The following is a 20759-nucleotide window of genomic DNA, read 5'->3' as shown; positions in this document are numbered from 1 at the left end:
ACGTGATTACACGTGAATGTTTTTCCCTAATTATCTTATGATACACACTGTAAACATTATTTTGTTAACATTTTTAATCAAACATTGTTGGAGTTTTTTACAATATAATTGTATTTTATCTTTTAAAATTTGTTTTTTTTTATAATTACTTGTGAAATCATATAAATCCAAGGTGATGTAGCCTACTGTCACCAGGTTTTCCTACTGAATATCAAAATGTTGTCAAAAATATTCTCATTGACATAGACTGTTGTATTTTGCATCCCAGGCCATTAGTTTGTGATGTCACAGGTGATGTAAAGAAACATTCATTCATTCATTTTCTTTTCGGCTTACTCCCTTTATTAATCTGGGGTCGCCACAGCGGAATGAACTGCCAACTTATCCAGCATATGGTTTATGCAGCGGATGCCCTTCCAGCCGCAACCCATCACTGGGAAACAACCATTCACACTCATTTACACACACATACACTATGGACAAATTAGCTTACCCAATTCACCTGTACAGCATGTCTGTGGACTTGTGGGTGAAACCGGAGCACCTGGAGGAAACCCACGCGAACGCGGGGAGAACATGCAAACTCCACACAGAAATGCCAACTGACCCAGCCAAGGCTCAAACCAGCGACCTTCTTGCTGTGAGGCTACAGCACTACCTACTGCGCCACCGCCTCGCCGTAAAGAAACATGAAATGTGTAATTGTCATACCAGAGAACTACATTATTTACTTTTTTATTTGTATGGAAGATATTTTATTCACAAACAAAAAATCTCGAATTCGCAGCCTTCTTTTTCACATTTTTTTTTATTGAAATTGATGTTTTCATTACATCTCTAAGACTGATTAAAACAAGAAAAGTGATAGATTCTTTGATTATTATGATAATTATTTTGGAAATATCACAGATACATAAAACCTTTGCTGTATTTGTGTTATTTATGTATCTCTGTTTAGGTTTTTTCCTCTTTTGTTTTCTTTTTTTACTGTTTTATATGTGTTGATAATATTATTTAACCTGATCTGTTAATTTATTATTATGGTTACTATTATTGTCTTTTTTGTGTACGATCGGATTTTGTATGTTTGTTATTGAAGTCAATAAAAAAATGTGTAAATGCCACTTTGTTTACAAAAAAAAAAAAAATAAAATAAATAAATAAATAATAATAATAATAATAATAATAATAATAATAATAATAATAATAATAATAATAATTGGGAGTTTACACAGAAACTATTTTCAAAATGTTAGAATTAAAATACATTTTTAAAAAATCTTATTTTCAGGCCCCTGAAACATGTTCATGTAAATGAATGGCCAAAATGCTCAAAACATTTCAATTTATTAGTTGGAAACAGTGCCTTATTTATTTTGTTTTTTAGAATTTCAAGTTTTCAGAAATGTTATGTTTAAATATGCAAATATGGCACTATCTAGTAGTAGTGTATTTACTGATTTGCATACATTTCCAAAACAGAAATCTGATCAGGGGTCAGGTTAACAATTATTGTTCATTTTGTTATCAGGTTCAGAGTTAAAGATTTTGGTCCCATTTTTATATTAAGTGGCCTTAACTTATTTGTATTTACACTAAAAATATAATTGAAAATGGTTGGGTCAGTTGGCATTTCTGTGTGGAGTTTGCATATACTTCCTGTGTTAGCGTGGGTTTCCTCTGGGTGCTCCTGTTTCCCCACATGTGGTACAGTTAAATTAAATAAGCTAAATTGGCCATAGTGTATGTGTGTGAATGCAAGTGTATGGGTGTTTCCCAGTTTTGGGTTGCGGCTTGAAGGGCATCGGTTGTGTAAAAAATATGCTGGATAAGTTGGTGGTTCATTCCGCTGTGGCGACCCCAGATTAATAAAGTAACTAAGCACAAAAGAAAATGTATGAATAAATGATTAATTCATTACGATGTTCTTACTGTGTAAATGGTTTTCCATTGTACTTACAGTATGCTTGATTCAGTACCTGCATGTAATTACATCTGTAATTAATTTTTGCAATTACATTTAATTACACTGTTGACCATCCCTTACACCTTAACCAACCCTTAAACATTCCCATACCACCAAGCCTTTCCCTAACTATACCCATACTTCACCTACATAGCACCAGAAGTGTTCTACAATATGAGCACATTGAGTACATTGTATTTATTTTTTATGTAAACACTTCATAGTTAAGGACACTTAGTGGGACCAAGTGTCATGGATTGGTCAGGCTCTCACGACCCCCACTCACGAAGATCACCATCACCTGACTTCTAATGAGCACACAGCTGCATCACATTCACGAGCACCAGATAAAAGCACAGCACTCCAGTCGCTCATTGTCCGGGCTCGTCTCGACGAAAGCGGACAACTGAGCGACCACTCAGCGTAGTCATCCTCAGCTAAAACAAACGATTTACTTACCTGTTCTCTTTGTATTCCTCCTAGTCTTCCTGGTCCTCCCGAATCGTCCTGTCTTCCAGTCCTTCCAAGTCTGTGTCATCCTCTGTCAGCTGTATCTGGTGTGTGCTGTCCATCCTCGTGTATTCCTGTTACCCAGCCACGGAGGAAAAGACCCCAACATCATTCCTGATCCTCCTGGCTATCCTTCATGTGCTCCTTGTTGTCATTTAATAAACACCCTAACGTTTCCTTACCTCTGTCTCCTGTCCGCTTCATAACAGAAGCCCGGACCCATAACGACGACAACATGAGCACCCCCGATCACCTTCAAGAGCTGGTGGACCAGTTGAAGCGGATTCTACAGCCACCAGCTCCACTTTCCAACGCACCACCAGCACCGAGCACTTCCGCCTCCACAGTTTCTTCTTCGGCCCTTCCTTCCAGTCCCATGGCCCGACCAGCGCCCTACTCAGGCGGAGCGGGGGAGTGCAATGGTTTTCTGTTACAATGTTCCCTCATATTCGAAATGCAACCTTCTCTATATCCCACAGATAAGTCGAAGATCGCCTACATCGTATCTCTACTCTCTGGACCTGCACTTAAATGGGCTGAGACGATCTGGAACCAAGCCGGGCCGGTCATGAATTCCATCACTACCTTCACGGAGTATTTCAAAGAGGTGTTTGGACGTTCTGATGGGGAAGTAGCCGCTGGAGAGCAGCTGTATCATCTAAAGCAAGGTACTCTATCTACACAGGAATATGCTCTCCGGTTTCGCACTCTAGCAGCTGCAAGTGGATGGAATGAGAGATCGTTGTTGACCACGTACCGGCTCGGCTTGGAACCCACTCTCCGAATCCAACTGGCCACATTAGATGATACAATGGGTCTGGAGAGATTCATCCAACATTCTCTCCGATGTTCCGATCGTCTCCGTTCCTATCAACAGGACACCATCACCCCCTCGTCTGCACTCCTCCAATCGCCTGAGTCAACAGCCTCTCCAGAACCAGAACCCATGATAATAGAGTCTGGAAGACTGACATCAGCGGAACGACAGAGGAGGCTGACCCGGGGTCTGTGTCTATACTGCGGTGTCAGTGGACACACCCGTATGGAGTGTCCCCTTCGTCCCATTCGGACTTCAGTGAGTGTATTCAGTACGAATATTGAACAATGTAAACCACTTACTACCACCGTACAAATAACTACTGCCTCTATTTCTCTCCTTGTCACAGCCCTCATCGACTCCGGGTCAGCAGGGAACTTCATCTCCCAATCCCTCTGTCGTCAACTCCACCTCCGTATTGAGGCGTCCTCGCATATATACCAGATACAACCGATAACCCAGTGCACTCGATCTTCGACCCGTATCCATCGACAATGCGAAGACATCCTTCTTCAAGTGGGGTTGTTACATCAAGAGAGGATTCAATTTCTGGTTCTGGAGGGTGCAAATATGGACATCATTCTAGGGCGCCCGTGGCTGGTGAAGCACGATCCCATCATCTCTTGGGGCACAGGAGAGATAAAGAAATGGGGATCTGGATGTACACCTGCCTGTTTTCCAAATCTCCCTCTTCAAGGTCGGAACCCCATTTCTTTGTTTGCAACATCGGTCGAGAGCCCTCCTGAGAAGCAGTCTATCCACATTCCTAAGGAGTACAGCTCCTTTCATGATGTCTTCTGCCCCAAGAGAGCTTCCCAGCTACCGCCGCATCGGCCATGGGACTGCGCGATCGACCTAGTTCCAGATGCCCAGTTGCCAAGAGGTAGGATCTACCCGCTCTCGCTTCCAGAGAATCAGGCAATGGAAGATTACATAAGGGAGGCTCTGAGTCAGGGGTACATACGTCACTCAAAATCACCAGCCGCCTCAAGCTTCTTCTTTGTGGCCAAGAAGGACGGAGGGCTGCGTCCATGCATCGACTACAGGGTCCTAAATAACGGTACAGTAAAATACCGATATCCCCTTCCTCTGGTACCAGCCGCTTTGGAACAGCTCCGAGAAGCTAAAGTCTTCACTAAATTGGACCTCCGCAGCGCGTATAATCTGATAAGAATACGTGAGGGGGACCAATGGAAGACAGCATTCGTGACCCCTACTGGCCACTATGAATATGAGGTCATGCCTTACGGTCTGGTCAACGCCCCCTCCGTATTCCAAAACTTCATTCATGAAGTCCTCCGGGAGTTTCTTCACCACTGTGTAATAGTGTACATAGATGACATCCTCATTTACTCCCGGAGTGAGGCCGAACATCGCCAACACGTTGCGGAGGTCCTACACACATTGAGAGAACATCACCTCTACCTCAAAGCGGAGAAATGCTCATTCCACCAGAAGTCGATTCATTTCTTGGGATACATCATTGACCAAACCGGTATACGTATGGATGGGAAGAAAATTGAGGCTGTTCTATCCTGGTCAGAACCCACTTCCATTAAGGAGCTCCAGAGGTTTCTTGGGTTTGCTAACTTTTATAGACGGTTTATCAAGGACTACAGCAGGATTACATCACCTCTCACTAATCTCCTCAAGGGTAAACCCAAAGGACTGGAGTGGACCAAAGAAGCAGCCGCAGCCTTCCGCCTTCTTAAGAAGGAGTTCACAAGGGCCCCACTCCTGACTCATCCTGACCCAAATCTTCCTTTCGTGGTGGAAGTGGACGCATCCACCACCGGCGTCGGGGCAGTATTATCTCAACATCATGATACACCGCCCCGACTGCATCCCTGTGCCTATTTCTCTCGGAAGTTGAGCCCGGCGGAGCAGAATTACAGCATAGGAGACAGGGAGCTTCTAGCAATCAAGCTAGCCTTGGAGGAGTGGCGTCACTGGTTGGAGGGAGCCAAACATCCGTTCCAGGTGATCACAGATCACAAAAACCTCCAATACATCAAAGAGGCCAAGAGACTATGTCCACGTCAAGCCAGATGGTCACTTTTCTTCTCACGTTTTGATTTCTCCATTTCCTATCGTCCAGGACCCAAGAATCTAAGAGCAGACGCTCTCTCTCGTTTACACGAGCATCACGATCATGAAGAACTCCCAACGAAGATTCTTCCCGAACACATCTCCATTTGTCCGATCACCTGGAACGCTCCTCCAGTCGTTGCCACTCCGGAAGCCCCTGCTCCGCCGGGATGCCCTCCTCATCGGCAGTTCATACCACCTGAACACCGGGTAGATCTGATCCACTCCTTACATACCTCGCTAGGCACTGGACATCCAGGGATCAACAATACTCTCTCGCTAGTATCCCAACGATTCTGGTGGCCAAACATGGCAAGGGATGTGAGGCAATATGTTCAGGGCTGTAAGGACTGTGCCCAATCCAAGAGCCCACGTCATCTACCCGCTGGAAAGCTCCATCCCTTGCCGATTCCGAACCGTCCCTGGTCACACCTAGGAGTGGACTTTATCACTGACCTCCCTTCGTCAGAAGGTAATACCTGTATTCTAGTCATAGTAGATAGATTCTCAAAGTTTGTCAAACTAATCCCTCTGAAAGGTCTTCCCACAGCCTTTGAAACTGCCGACAATATCTTTAATCAAGTCTTCAGGTCATTTGGTATTCCAGAAGATATTGTGTCGGACAGAGGTCCACAGTTCATCTCACGTCTATGGAAAGCCTTCTTCAAGCTCCTAGGTGTGGCCGTCAGCCTCTCTTCTGGATATCATCCCCAAACCAACGGGCAGACAGAGAGGAAGATTCAGGAGGTGGGACGGTTCCTGAGGACCTTCTGCAGTGGTCACCAGAACTCCTGGAGCCAGTATTTGGGCTGGGCAGAATATGCCCAAAATTCACTGCGGCAACCCTCCACCGGACTCACGCCATTCCAGTGCGTCCTGGGCTTCCAACCACCGCTCTTTCCCTGGGATGGCGAACCATCTGATGTCCCCGCAGTGGATCACTGGTTCCGGGAGAGCGAGAGAGTCTGGGACGAGGCTCATCAACATCTGCAGAGGGCAGTCCGTCGAAGCAAGGTAACCGCCGATAGGAGAAGGTCTGAAGAACCCAGATACACACCCGGACAAAAGGTGTGGCTATCCACCCGGGACATACGCATGCGACTGCCCTCTCGCAAGTTAAGTCCCCGATTTGTTGGTCCCTTCACCATCGTGGAACAGGTTAACCCCGTCACCTACAAACTACAATTACCCTCTCACTACCGTATTCACCCTACATTCCACGTATCACTCCTGAAACCCTATCACGATCCTGTTCTTCCCTCCACAGAGCCTGACCACGAAGAGGAACCCCCTCCTCCACTGCTCCTAGAAGAAGGAGCCGTCTACGCAGTGAAGGAGATCTTGCGTTCCCGACGTCGTGGTGGCCAGTTGGAGTACCTGGTGGACTGGGAAGGGTACGGCCCCGAAGAAAGGACATGGGTTCCCAGAGCTGATATTCTCGATCCTAGTCTCATGGTGGAGTTTCATGAGAGCCACCCTGAGTTCCCAGCGCCTAGAGGCAGAGGGAGACCACCACGGCGTCGGAGGTGTCGGCCCTCAGGAGCGGGCCCTGGGGAGGGGGGTACTGTCACGGATTGGTCAGGCTCTCACGACCCCCACTCACGAAGATCACCATCACCTGACTTCTAATGAGCACACAGCTGCATCACATTCACGAGCACCAGATAAAAGCACAGCACTCCAGTCGCTCATTGTCCGGGCTCGTCTCGACGAAAGCGGACAACTGAGCGACCACTCAGCGTAGTCATCCTCAGCTAAAACAAACGATTTACTTACCTGTTCTCTTTGTATTCCTCCTAGTCTTCCTGGTCCTCCCGAATCGTCCTGTCTTCCAGTCCTTCCAAGTCTGTGTCATCCTCTGTCAGCTGTATCTGGTGTGTGCTGTCCATCCTCGTGTATTCCTGTTACCCAGCCACGGAGGAAAAGACCCCAACATCATTCCTGATCCTCCTGGCTATCCTTCATGTGCTCCTTGTTGTCATTTAATAAACACCCTAACGTTTCCTTACCTCTGTCTCCTGTCCGCTTCATAACACCAAGGTGTTTACACAGGGGACTTTGAGGATATATATGTTTATCACTCCTCAAATCTCATTAAAATTCAACAAACTCCTGTTAAAAATGAATAAATAAAACTGCAATTGGTTTATATTGGTATATATATATATATATATATATATATATATATATATATATATATATATATATATATATATATATATATATATATATATATATAAATCCATATAAGATGCAAATAGATACATTTCAATAAAATAAACATATATTTTTTATCTTTTCTTTCCAGTCATCTGAATCAAAACTGACTAAAATTGCTAACTAAATTTGAGCAATTAACATAAAGCACCTGCTTTGATTGTTTGGATTATAGGCAAATAAAAGCAAATGTTAACATTGTGAGACAGACTGCTAATTTTACAGATGTGGCAAGCAACAGTTCCAACCTTTTTCTCACCTGGAGAAAATAATGGTCGTGTGGCCTGGTGTGTTCCTGAGGTGTAACTGCTAAAGTAAATAATCGTAAGTGTAGCAGGCTGGCCATCTGTCCCTGTGATGAGACACGATAAGGTAAGCTCATGTGCATTCTCTCCCAGCACACCTGTTTAAACAGTCAAAGGTGTTTGATTACTGTATTCAAAATCATATGGCCACATAATCGCCTTAGCAAATGTCACGCACTCTGTGCACTTTTAATGTGGTAAATGGTTAACAATTCTTTTAAACTCTGAATAGTTCGGCTATGAGGTGATTGAACTATTGATTTCAGTTATATTGACTGAAGGTTCAGGAAGTGACTGTCTGCTTAGAGGAGATAGTGAAGATGCATGGCTTTATCTCACAATAACGTGAGAATGGACTGCTTTTGTTGTTATTTTCTATTCATGATAGATGACTTGATTACGTAATGCATATTCAGATCTGTTTTTATCTAGTTAAACAGTTATTCGTGGCAGACACTTTCAGTGTGGAATAACAACTGATGCTTTCAGCTCGACTTTGGCTCTACTGCGCCATCTAGAGGCATAAACGAGAGCCGTTTTGAACAGTCATGATGCCAAATGCTGTTTCCTCACCTCTTTCATTTGACTGTCTGCTGTGTGAGAGCATTCTGGAATCAGCTTCATTCTAGGAGCTAGAAATACACAGTTTGAAAGGATGTGCTACTCTAAATCGGCTGTTTAAGAAACGTACACTGCTGGAAACCTATGTATTATTTTGTATCATTTGCAACCAGTGCGCGTGACACTAACATAAACAAGAGCATGCTGCCTTTGAATAGAGAAGCGCGTGGCATGTGCGCGCACTGTCTGTCTCTGTGTGTAAATAAATAACCCGCGCGGCTGTGTGAATATTAATCAATGAGAAGTTGTGTTTTTTTAAACTACAATGTATTCTCATAGCAATGTAATATTGTAAATGCCTAATATTTTAAGCCGCTCTGTGATTTTTGTTACATCAGCAGTAAGACTAAGTAAACACTTGATTGTGAAAATAAACAGTTTAATAACACTGTTTTAATCACTCACAATCAAACTTCAGAATTGCTTATCCTAACTTAGACGCCCTTGCCAAATTCAGTGTGCGATCTAGGAAAGGGGGGCCGCATAATGTGCCTTTAAAACTAAGTTTGCAGTGTAGATGGAATGAGGTCAGACAGAAAGCTTCTCATTGCACGCGCCGATTATTATTAGATACTATATTCAGCCAATGGACGGCGACGGGGCGCGGCTTTGGCTGAGGATAGGCTAGTGACAGCAGCTGATTGGCTGGATTCTCTTTCCTTTATACCTTCGGAAGAGAATAAATCCTTGTGAGGCGGTTTAGCAGAAGTATTGAAAGTTGTGAAGGGTGATCGGAAGCTCAGAGCATGAAAAAGTGCAGTCGCCTAAACCTACCGCATGGTCATACGACAAACTATGCTGAAGACACTTGTCCGTTTCCATTAAACGGCTTCAGATACTTTGCGTCCAGAGCGCACTCTGGGTTCGTTTTCAGTCGAACCGGCAGTTGAACGACAGACTGTTGATTTTGACGAGATTGCCGGGACTTGACAGAGCTCCTGACTGGGATATGCGCTTTGCGGATGGCGCGCTGAACCAAGAGACAGCAGAAGCAGTAACTTTGTTTCCATATTGACCAAAGCATATTTTATACAAGAGTGAAGAAGAAAGACTCTTAGCGCTTTCAAAGCGTCTCGCGCTGCAGCCCGTGTAGGATTTTTGTACGTAATTAAAAGTTGAGACTGTTGTAGTGCATGGGCACAGACCTGGCTATGGTGGAGCAGACGCACGCCAGCAGCAGCAGCAGCAGCGACGTGCTCCCCGGCGACTCCATAGATTCTGGGGAGATGGACTTAGACATGGACGCCTCTCCGACTCCAGGCTCCCCAAATTCAGCCGGGGATAAAATGGACATTGCCTGGTGCAAAACCCCATCGGGACACATCAAGAGGCCGATGAACGCATTCATGGTCTGGTCGCAGATAGAGAGGCGCAAGATTATGGAGCAGTCGCCGGACATGCACAACGCGGAGATCTCCAAGAGACTCGGCAAGCGCTGGAAACTTTTGAAAGACAGCGACAAGATCCCCTTCATCCGCGAGGCCGAGCGCCTGCGGCTCAAGCACATGGCAGACTATCCAGACTACAAATATCGACCTCGGAAGAAGGTGAAGTCATCCAGCGGAAAGACTGGAGAGAAGGGGGAGCGCGTGAGCGCCAGCCCCGGCGCCAAGTCTGCATCCAAAAAGAGCTCGAAAACTCTCAGCAGGACGCACAGAAAGTCCACAACGCTCGAGCTGACCTCCCACTCCGTCCCTGCAGACCACCACGCTCTCTACAAATCCAGGTCCGTATCCGCCGCCAAACAAATACCAGAGAAACCAGCAAAGCGCGGGCATGTGTACGGGGGATGCAGCACAGACAGCAGCCCGCCCTCTGTCGCGGTGCCGGCCAGTCCCACCCTGAGCAGCTCGGCGGAATCCAGCGACCCGCTGAGCTTGTACGAGGACGGGCTCGCGAGCGGAAAGGAAGACGCGGAGCCCGCCGCGCGCTTCAAGTACACCCGCGCGCCGTCTCCGACGCCCTCCGCCTCGCACTCGTACTCCTCGCAGTCATCCTCCTCGGATGAGGAGTTCGAGGACGAGCTGGCGGACCCCAGCCCTGGCTTTGACAGCTTCAGCACCTTTGGCACAGCCCCTCTGGACAGAGATTTGGAGTTCAACTTTGAGTCGGGCTCCGGCTCGCACTTTGAGTTCCCCGACTACTGCACACCAGAGGTGAGCGAGTTGATGATATCAGGGGACTGGCTCGAATCCACGATATCCAACTTGGTGTTCACTTATTGAGCGCTAGTTATGAAAGGACAGCTATGAAAAAAAAAACACACACAAAATGACTGGAGGGCTGCAAACTCCTCCGAGACGAGTCAGATGACGAGTCAACGACATGATTCCTCGTGTTTATCATGCATCAGATACTGTGGGTTTTCATTATCCACTGACAAGAGTGCAGATGAAAGTGCTTAGCTTGCTCGTTTGGTGCTGGAAGGAGGCGCGCTTTGGACGCAGAGGAAGGCATTGCGCGGTGGCGAGTTGACGTTGTGCGCCCTCTTCGACTTAAAAAGGGACGTTTTTAAAGAGAAAACAAAGTCTGGTCGAATGCTTATTGTGCTGGAGGTACTGAGTGGAGAGCATGCGAGCGATTCATTTGCTCGCGCGTGAGATTGTTTACCAGAATCGTTTGTTAGACCAGAGTCGCATGCTTTCATTACGATTTAACTACGAAAGGCTGTCGAGAAGCGTAACTGATGTTGATTCTTTGAAACCGAATGGCAGACGCAAAAACAAACACAATCACCAGCTTTTCTGTCGTCATGACATCAGGATTCAAACGCAACTCAGATGATTCGACTCTTTTACACTACAAATCAGGACCAAAATTCATCAGAGGAGCGTTTTCTCTCTCTCTATCTATTTCTCTGTCTGCTTTTTACTTTTTCATCCTCGAGTAACTTTTCTGCGCTGGCATTTTTATACTCTCGATGTATTTATAACGGCCAAACATTGCTCCTCTAACTCCCCTCGGTCCGTTGTGTTCTAGTCAGTCTGTTGTGTGTATAGGCTACACATGCACATGTCCGTCTGTCTCGCGGAAGGGCTAGACTTGTTTCGTATTATTTAATTGATGACCTCTCACATGGAACGGAGATTAAATGTTTCATTATTTTCTGAGTGTATTTTTGTACAAAATCTATCGAGGGGGTGTCAATCGGTGAATATCGCTGTTTGGATTTCCGATTTTTAAAAGCAGGGGGTTGGGTTGTCTCCAAAATCTGCCCCCTAAACATGTTTACAGTGTCAATCCACAGGCTTCTTAAAGAGACAGTATCTGCATTTCAACGACCAATCGTCATTAGCCTACGATGCGCGCGCTGAGTGAGGTTTTATGTAGCTGCAGCAGCGAAGGCTGCGATTTATTGGGGATACTGTACCTTTTGAATACCGATTTCTTTGTGCTTTTTTCTAGTGACACGTTTCGGTTTGAACCACTGGATGGAATTACAGATACGGTCGAAATGCCTATAATTCATGAACAATGAAGTACATCTTCACTCCATAATTGTACAAGGATATTTAATCTTTTCTACTTGTTGGCTAAATGTAGCTAATTGTTTTAGTATATTATGGCATGGCGAATAGCATTTTGTATTTCTCAATTCAGGTTTATGTAGAGCAGTTGTGTTTAAGGCAGAGGATCAACATGAAGATTTCTATGTACAATGACTGTAAAATAAGTAAAAGATTGCGTGTTTATGTCTGACAATGATATATCATGACAGGAGCGAGAACATATATCTTTATACATCCCTATGTTTAAGAGTGTTGTTCATGACTTTTGGAATATATAGATATGTTTTATTGTTTCATTTTGTGCAATATGCTGTGTACAATATTGTTTTGTCTTGCCATACCATATCTCAACATTTGAGTAGTGAACTCAAAAAGCCAGCCAATTGTGTCAAGTCACTGCCTGTCAGACCTCTGTACAGAACTTTGTCTTTTTCCAAGAAGGAAATAAAATCAGCTGGAACTGAACGTCTTACGTTGCAAGACTATTTCTCTTCGCAGTTAAACACTTTATAAAACTAAAGAATCATCCTGCACCACAATGCTTCACTTTTGACAGCAGTATTGCCTCACTACACCAACACTGAAAGAAAAAAAGAATAGCTTTATTACAACTCACAGCAAAACAACCCGTTCACTGCATACAGTCTTTAAAATAAAGGTTTTATATTGATATTAATGCTTCCAGGAAGAACATTTAACCTCCATACTCAACAAAACAGTTAATAATATTAAAAACAGGGTTCTGTTTCTAAGGAACAGTTTACTGAACAAGTCTTTGAGGGCACATAATGTGGCATCACTGTGAAAACCCGTTTGGAGACTTTCATTTTTAGTAGAAATCATAATTTCTCTCAATCTTCTCAATCAAATTTATATAGCAGCTCACACATCCATGGGGCTTTCCAAATTGCTTTACAAAAGTAAATAATCATGACACAGCAGTAAACAAACCCCTTGTTTGTTTCGGAAATGTAACATGCTCTCAAGAAATGCTTTTAAAAACACTCTGGTCTTCAATATTAAGCTCAAAGCTTCAATATGAACACAGTTAATAATTAACTTCACTCTTCTGCATCACTGCTTTGTTTAGTTCATAACACACAGTAGCACACCAAAACATTGACCAGCAGGTCTGATGCAGAAAGAGCAACGAGGAACCATCCCATAATGACATACACTCCTTCAGTTTCTAAGTAAACATCCATCCATCCATCTCTCCCCATGTCCGCAATAAGACACAGGCGAATGGCTACGTGACAATCCAGACGTTACAGACACACAATAATCACATTACACGGCCGCAATACGACATGTTTACATGAGAGAAAAATATATCAGATGGTTTGTCAGTGTCTCAAGAGCTGAGTGTTCCAGCAACTCGGGCCTGAGTCATTATCTAGCATCATCCCGGCTGATAGCGCAGGGTGTGAACCTAATGCCCTAGTCAAGTGTGAGCATGGATGCACACTGCAGCACGAGGGTCTAGACATGGGCTCTGTGGGGGAGGAGTGCGAGACAGATGAGATGTCTCTGCCGGGAGGCTACATTGGGGGCGCTCAAGTGGATTGTTCAGCAGGGATGACTGCTGAAACCAATTAATTCCTTCTGGGTGCACTGGTTTGTGTCGGGAGTGGGGAGGGGGGGGTCTCTCGAAAGATTTCGTGTTAATCTGTTTACATCCCCCAAATGAGAAAAGAGACAGGAAGCTGTTTGAATACCACAGTTGTGCAAAGTTGAGATATGAATGCATCAGGCTGTCAAGCACACTTGGATGATGGATTGTGAAGGGGTGATTGTTGCAACAAGCTTATGTATCTCTGTGTTGCTTGTAATGTACTTGTTTGTTATCAGTACTCCCTAAAACAGTATTACCTATAACAGTATTCCCTATAATTTCTTCTAGAGAATGTCTTATTTGTTTTATTTTTAGTTTTCTTTTAATTTTTATTGTTTTTATTTTAAGTTAATTAAAAAAATCATTTTAAGGTCAATATTATTAGCCCCCTTAAGCAATGTTTTTCTTTTGACTGTCTACAGAACAAACCCACATTATACAATCACTTGCCTAATTACCATAACTTGCCTAATTAACCTATTTAACCTAGTTAAGCCTTTAAATGTCACTTTAAGCTGAGTACTAGTATTTAAAAATATCTAGTAAAATATTATTTACTGTCATCATGGCAAAGATAAAATAAATCAGTTATTAGAATTTAGTTATTAAAACTGTTATGTTTAGAAATGGGTTTAATCTTTTCTCTCTGTTCAAAAGAAATTGGAAAAAAATTATATACATATATATATATATATATAGCACTATATATACATTGTTGAAGTCAGAATTATTAGCACCCCTTTGAATTTTTTTCTTTTTTAAATATTTCCAAAATGATGTTTAACAGAGCATTGACATTTTCACAGTATGTCTGATAATATATATTTTTTTCTTCTGGAGAAAGTCCTATTTGTTTTATTTCAGCTAGAATAAAAGTTTCATTAAAAAAAAATTAATAAATAAAAGCCAAATTATTAGCCCCTTTAAGCTATATTTTTTTCAATAAGCTTTATATTCTTTCTTGGCCATTCAATATAATGTAACAATTATCACATTTTGTAAATAAATTGCACCACAACTATGGGAAAACAAAAAAAAAAACAAAAAAAATGTAAATATGTTGTCACACAATAGGACTTTGTGAATAATTTAAGAGAAATGTATATGTAAGTAATGCATATACAGAATTAAATCTAAAGTATTAGCCCCCCTGAATTATTAGACCCTGTATGTTTTTTCCCCAATTTCTGTTTAATGAAAAAAAATTTTTTTTCAATACATTTCTAAATATAATAACTTCTATAAACTGATTTTTTTTTTAATTCTGTCTATTTTTCTTTCTCCAGAAGAAAAAAATATAGGAAATGTTGTTGAAAAATTCCTTGCTCTGTTAAACATAATTTGGGGAATTTTATTTATTCATTTTCATTCGGCTTAGCCCCTGATTATCAGGGGTTGCCACAGTGGAATGAACCGAAAACTATTCCAGCATATGTTTTACACAAAGGATGCCCTTCCAGCCGCAACCCAGTACTGGGCAACATCCATTCACTCGTTCACACAAACACACATACACTAGGGCCAATTTAGTTCATCCAATTTACATATACCGCATGTCTGGACTGTGGGGGAAACCGGAGCACCCTGAGGAAACCCACGCAAACACGGGGAGACCATCCAAACTCCACAAATAAATGCCAACTGACTTAACCAGCAACCTTCTTGCTGTGTGGCGACAGTATATTTGAAAAAAAAAAAAAAAAAGAACGAGGAGGGCTAATAATTTTCACTTCAACTGTAGTTTTTTTTTTCTGGTAAATATATTTCTAATGGAGCTGTTGACATAAAATTGACCCAGATTTTGATAAAAACCCAAACAATCCATAACATACAAATGAACCCAAACAAACTCTGAAAAAGGTTTTCTGTAAAAACAACAGGATAACACAATAAGACTGTATTGAATTACTGAAATCTATTGAATACTTTATATAATATATATAATAATAATTATTATTATTAATATTAATATTATTGTAAATATAAGCATATGTAAATGTATAATTTTTGCCAATGCAGCTTCAAGAAGCCTCCTGCATGGAGAAAGGAGTTGCAGGTGTGACGATAAAATGCTCAACTGTCTTGCCGAAATGTCCACCCCGATTTCATCTTCATCATCTGCTAATGTAGGCGTTAGCACTAAAGCAGCTAATATTATTTACGCTGATGAAGTTCAGGGTTGCTTATAGACTACTGAGAGATTTCAGTTGCTGTCTGGGCTTTCCATGTCTTTTTACACCTCACTTTTTCATGTGTTCAATACTTTCCCCTCTGTCATTTCACATAATGTAATTTCCCCCAAAAATGTTTTGTTTTATTCATATAGATTACATTGATTGATACTGACATCTGCTGAAAACTCAAAGTCAACAGCACCTTTAGAAATATGCTTTTGGAGAAAAATGGTCACATATTCAATACTTATTTTACCTGATAAAATATACTGCATCTTTATTTTTAGTATTTAATAAAAATTAATTAACAAGATCAACGTGCTGAAGAACTATTCAGCGCTAACAGAAGGCAGCACAGATGGTTTGAATCAGTGCACTTAGAGAGATTAGGAACCCTTAGAAATATTTACACTTATTCACATACTATGCTTGCCACTATGTCACCAATACAGACTAATAAGCTGCCACAAAAGTAAATTTATACATTAACCATCTTCAAGCAATTCACTCAAAAACCAGGCCCTCAGTACAATCAACATTTCGGCAAGAAATAAACAGCTGCAGAAAATATTTCCCATTTATGAATATCATTTTAAGAATTGATTTATGAGTGATTTATCCAAGGCTATGCAAAGACTTATTTTTAATGTATCTGTCAGCTTGGAAATGTTGAGCTTTTTGGCTTTTCATAAAGTGTTGTTTTTTCTCTAATAGAAAGCATCCAAAGCATCCGTTTTGTATATTTTAATTACTACATATTATTAAATGCAGTTTTCTCAAAAAATGTTTTATTCTGCATAATTTGTACAGCAGAATGAACATACACCAAACTTCACAGTTTTATTCTAATATCTGTTTTCTGAAGGTCTAAGACAGAGGGATATTTATGTGTATTAATCTTTTTTCTCACAGTTTGCTGTATTTTCAGGTGAATTGGGTAGGCTAAATTGTCCATAGTGTGTGTGTGTGAATGAGTGTGTATGGATGTTTCCCAGAGATGGGTTGCAGTTGGAAGGGCATCCGCTGAGTAAAACATGTGCTGGATAAGTTGCCGGTTCATTCCGCTGTGGCGACCCCAGATTAATAAAGGGACTAAGCCGAAAAGAAAATGAATGAATAAATAAATAAATAAATAAATAAATAAATAAATAAATAAATCTTGAATCGAATCGTGAACCTGACTTCAAGTCAAGTCAAATCAAGTCAAGCTTTATTGCCCTACCGCTAATGTCATGTCTCGCAGGACAGCGGCGCTACATAAATTAATTATAAATAAAAACACAACACAGTTATTTTAAAAATAGCTATGTATAACTAACATAAACTATACAATACTTAACTATATACATAGAGGAACAGACATAATCTGCAGACATTTTTTTGCTATTTCTGCAGAGAATTTAGTAAAAAATCTGCAGATTTAGCTATGCGGAAGGATTTTAGGAGTATCATAACTAAAAACTTAATATATGAAATAAAAATAAGACATTTATAACTTTTATTTAATGTTTAAAATGCTAATTCATTTAGATTTATTTGGTAAACAAAGCAAGTCTCTCATATATCTATCAAAAGACAGAAAATATTACTTTACAAACTGTATTGTAAATAAATCAAATTAACATTTTAATATTAGTTATTATATCACAATAATATTAGTATAATTTATTTAAAAATTGAATAAATATAAATGTACACACATTTACACAAGTAAATACATAGACTCAATGATGGACTAAAAATTTGTGGAAATCTGTAGATTTCTGTGTGTGGAAATTCTGTGTGGGCCTAAAGACAGGCTATACAAGTACTTTTACATGAGACTGAACAATGTTGTTATTGTTATTGGATATTGTGCAAGAGAGGTATTAAATGTGAATATTGTGCAAAAGAGGTATTTAAGGTTTTATATTGTGCAAAAGAGTTATTTAAGTTTATTAAAGTTATTTCTGAAGCAAGCAGTACAACATGATTGTGGTACACAGGGGCGTATTTAACCAATGAGCCAAGTAAGCGAAAGGAAATCTGGGGGCCTCCAATAAATATCTAGAAGTATAAATTATACCTATAAACTATGTATAACATCGTTTTCTACCATATTTTGTATGGTGAGAGTTACAAATACAATTTTAATGTAATTAAATATTATTTAATAAACAATCAAATATAATATTATTATAATATTGTAATGTTAGTAATATTAATAATATTACAAAATAAAATATACATCATATATTTATTTATTATTTTTAAATTCATTTTAAGAAAACTATTTATTTAAAATGTAGAGAAAGCGTCAATTTAAAATAAACGTCAAAAAGAAGACAGCAAAACAGCAATATGAATAAAAATTGAATAAAAGGACTTGGGCCCTATGGTTGGAATTGCTTAGGGCCCCAAAATCACTAAATCCACCCCTGGTGGTACATTTATAGCAAACATCGTTTTCCTCATTGAGTCCATGTAAAATGGAGTTTAAATTCAATGTTTAGAATCTTGGGCCACAAATGTATGCAAATTAGCACATATTTAATGATATAATTAACTTATTTACATTTAAACATTACATTTTAGAAAAGTTATCTCTAATATATATATATATATATATATATATATATATATATATATATATATATATATATATATATATATTTTTTTTTTTTTTTGTGCAATTCTATTAAGAATTTATCAATTTTGGAAATATGGTGATAACAATAATTCAATGATTTATTTTCTTACCTTAAATAAGTTTCTTCACAAAATTCTGTTCTGCAAAGTGCATGATATTGGACAAGGGGTGGGGTCATGCGTGAAAGGGGCGTGGTCAGACGAGCCGTCTAAGCACGTGTAGACAAAGCGCATCATCAATACAACCAAACATCCGAACGCGGAAAGTTTTGCGCATATGGATTATAACGACAAAACGGGACTGCTTCTCAGTGGACTTCCACACGTGTTAGACAAAACTCTCCGAGGATGACGCCTTGACGTAGGTAAATGGTTTTGGGTTATTTTAGCGGTAGTTTTAGTACGCCTGCTCTCAAAGTTGAGCACAAAGGGGGAGTGGAGTATTCCTTTGTTCATCATGTAATGAACTGACTGCTTGTAAACTTCACTTGGACACGAGACACTGGGATGTAACTCGATTACTGAATGGAATCTTAATACTGGATGACTTTTCATAAACTTGACCTGGTTGGAAACAGTTTTGGGGATTTTATCTGCTCAGCACAATTTACAAGAGGAACAAATCAACAATGGAAGAAGTCACGTTTTTGGTCCACCTGCTTTACAGTGTATTTTAATGCACATTTTGTTTAATATTGATTACAACCCACTTGAAAAAAAAACAAAACAAATGGTATAACAATTTGTTGTAAATAGGTTTTCGAAACATACCATAGTACTTGAATAAATATGTTCTGGTAATTCTGGAAATACTTGGCAGTATTGTATAAATATTATAGTATACACCACTGTTTAATGTAGTTAAACATTGAATAACACTATGCTGATTATTACAGGTTATCAATTCACTATAGTTAATACTAAAAAATGTTGCAAATATAAGAATATATACAGTGCTGTAATATATTATACAGTAGCATGGTTTAAAAAAACACTATAGTGTATACTATAAATCACCATAATATTGTTTTCATCTAGTAAGTTAGACTTTCATCAACAATCAACATTTATTAATGATGGTTAGCAACAGGTAGTTCGATTGTTTTTCAGTTATTCTGTGTAGCCGTTCTGAAAAAAAGAGTATATTTTATGAGTGTATTAAGATGTGTGTTTCTGTTTAACTTTACAATGTAAAAGATGATCAAACATTATTATTTAGACAGATAATAATTTAATAAAGACAGGTAATCTATAAATAAAATGTAACATAATGAGACACCATATATAAAAGGTGCAAAAGCCAGTTTACTTTATAAAGGAATCCGTTATTTATTATTTAAAAAAAAAATAGTAAGATAGGTATTTAATTTGTATTTCAGGCCTTTTGTATTTTAAACTTCATGTCGAGGTCATTGGTTGTTCTCTGTTATTGTACGTAGTTACTGGTGCTCTTGGTTCTTTTACAGTCTTACAAGCCATTGAATAGGTTGCACATTTTGTTTACTAGATAGAGATAGATACAGACTAGATACAGATAGAGATTGCTTTTCCTTTTTTTCTTGTTTTGTCCACTATGAAGTATAAAATGGTAGTTGTTTTGTGATTGACGGCTAAGGCCTATGGATGCAACACAAGCAGCCCTTTCTGAACAATAGGAAATGAGTAATGTGCAATACAAAAACACCTCATATAACCCAGAAGAGGAAAAAAGGCATTTGAATGCTAGAAGCCACACTTTACAATGTTGAAATGTTATTCCAACAAAAAAAAAAAATTAAAATGCTTAACCTTTTTTACTTGTATTAATGTTATTTCATATTTTGTTTTGAGTTGACAGTAGAAATGAGCTTGAGTTGGACATCACTCGGATTGTGAATTCACTTCAGTTCTTTAATCTTAACACTGCTTATTTAAAATGGAATAAAAAAGTAAAAAACAAATAAGATAACCACATGTTTCTGTGTTATGTATGGAAACCAGTACTTAAGATATCTAGTGTTAACTTAAGATTATTAAACAAAAATAAAATCATGTAACGTGAAAAAAATGAACAGATCTTACACGTTTTGACTAATACATATAGGATTTTAGCTACTAAAATGCTTGTACAGCATTTATTAATCATAGTTCAATATTTACAGAATCATTATTAAAATCTAAAGATGTGCTTGTTGACATTAATGCGCTGTGAATTAACACGAACCAACAATAAACTGTATTTTCTTTTACCAATGATACCAAAGATGATTAAATACTGTAACAAATGTATTGATCATAGCTTTTTCATATTAGTAAATGCATTAACATCT

General features: G+C 39.8%; 1 protein-coding gene across 1 annotated transcript; it reads left to right on the top strand.

Annotated features, from left to right (window-relative positions):
- Window positions 1-9212: 9212 nt before the first annotated feature.
- sox4a (SRY-box transcription factor 4a) lies at window positions 9213-19174 on the top strand. Its single transcript, XM_056479354.1, has 2 exons — window positions 9213-10772; window positions 19161-19174. Exon 1 carries the CDS (start codon window positions 9658-9660, stop codon window positions 10747-10749), a length of 1092 nt encoding a protein of 363 aa, XP_056335329.1. The 5' UTR covers window positions 9213-9657; the 3' UTR covers window positions 10750-10772; window positions 19161-19174.
- The last annotated feature ends 1585 nt before the right edge of the window (window positions 19175-20759 follow it).

The sequence above is a fragment of the Danio aesculapii genome, chromosome 19, assembly GCF_903798145.1.
Source record: "Danio aesculapii chromosome 19, fDanAes4.1, whole genome shotgun sequence".
Lineage (NCBI taxonomy): Eukaryota > Metazoa > Chordata > Actinopteri > Cypriniformes > Danionidae > Danio > Danio aesculapii.
Note: the sequence above shows the minus strand (reverse complement) of the source record. Positions and strands in the feature narration are given on the sequence as shown.

Coding starts and splice junctions, on each gene's coding strand:
- sox4a (XM_056479354.1), top strand. CDS start 9,658: ATGGGCACAGACCTGGCTATGGTGGAGCAGACGCACGCCAGCAGCAGC.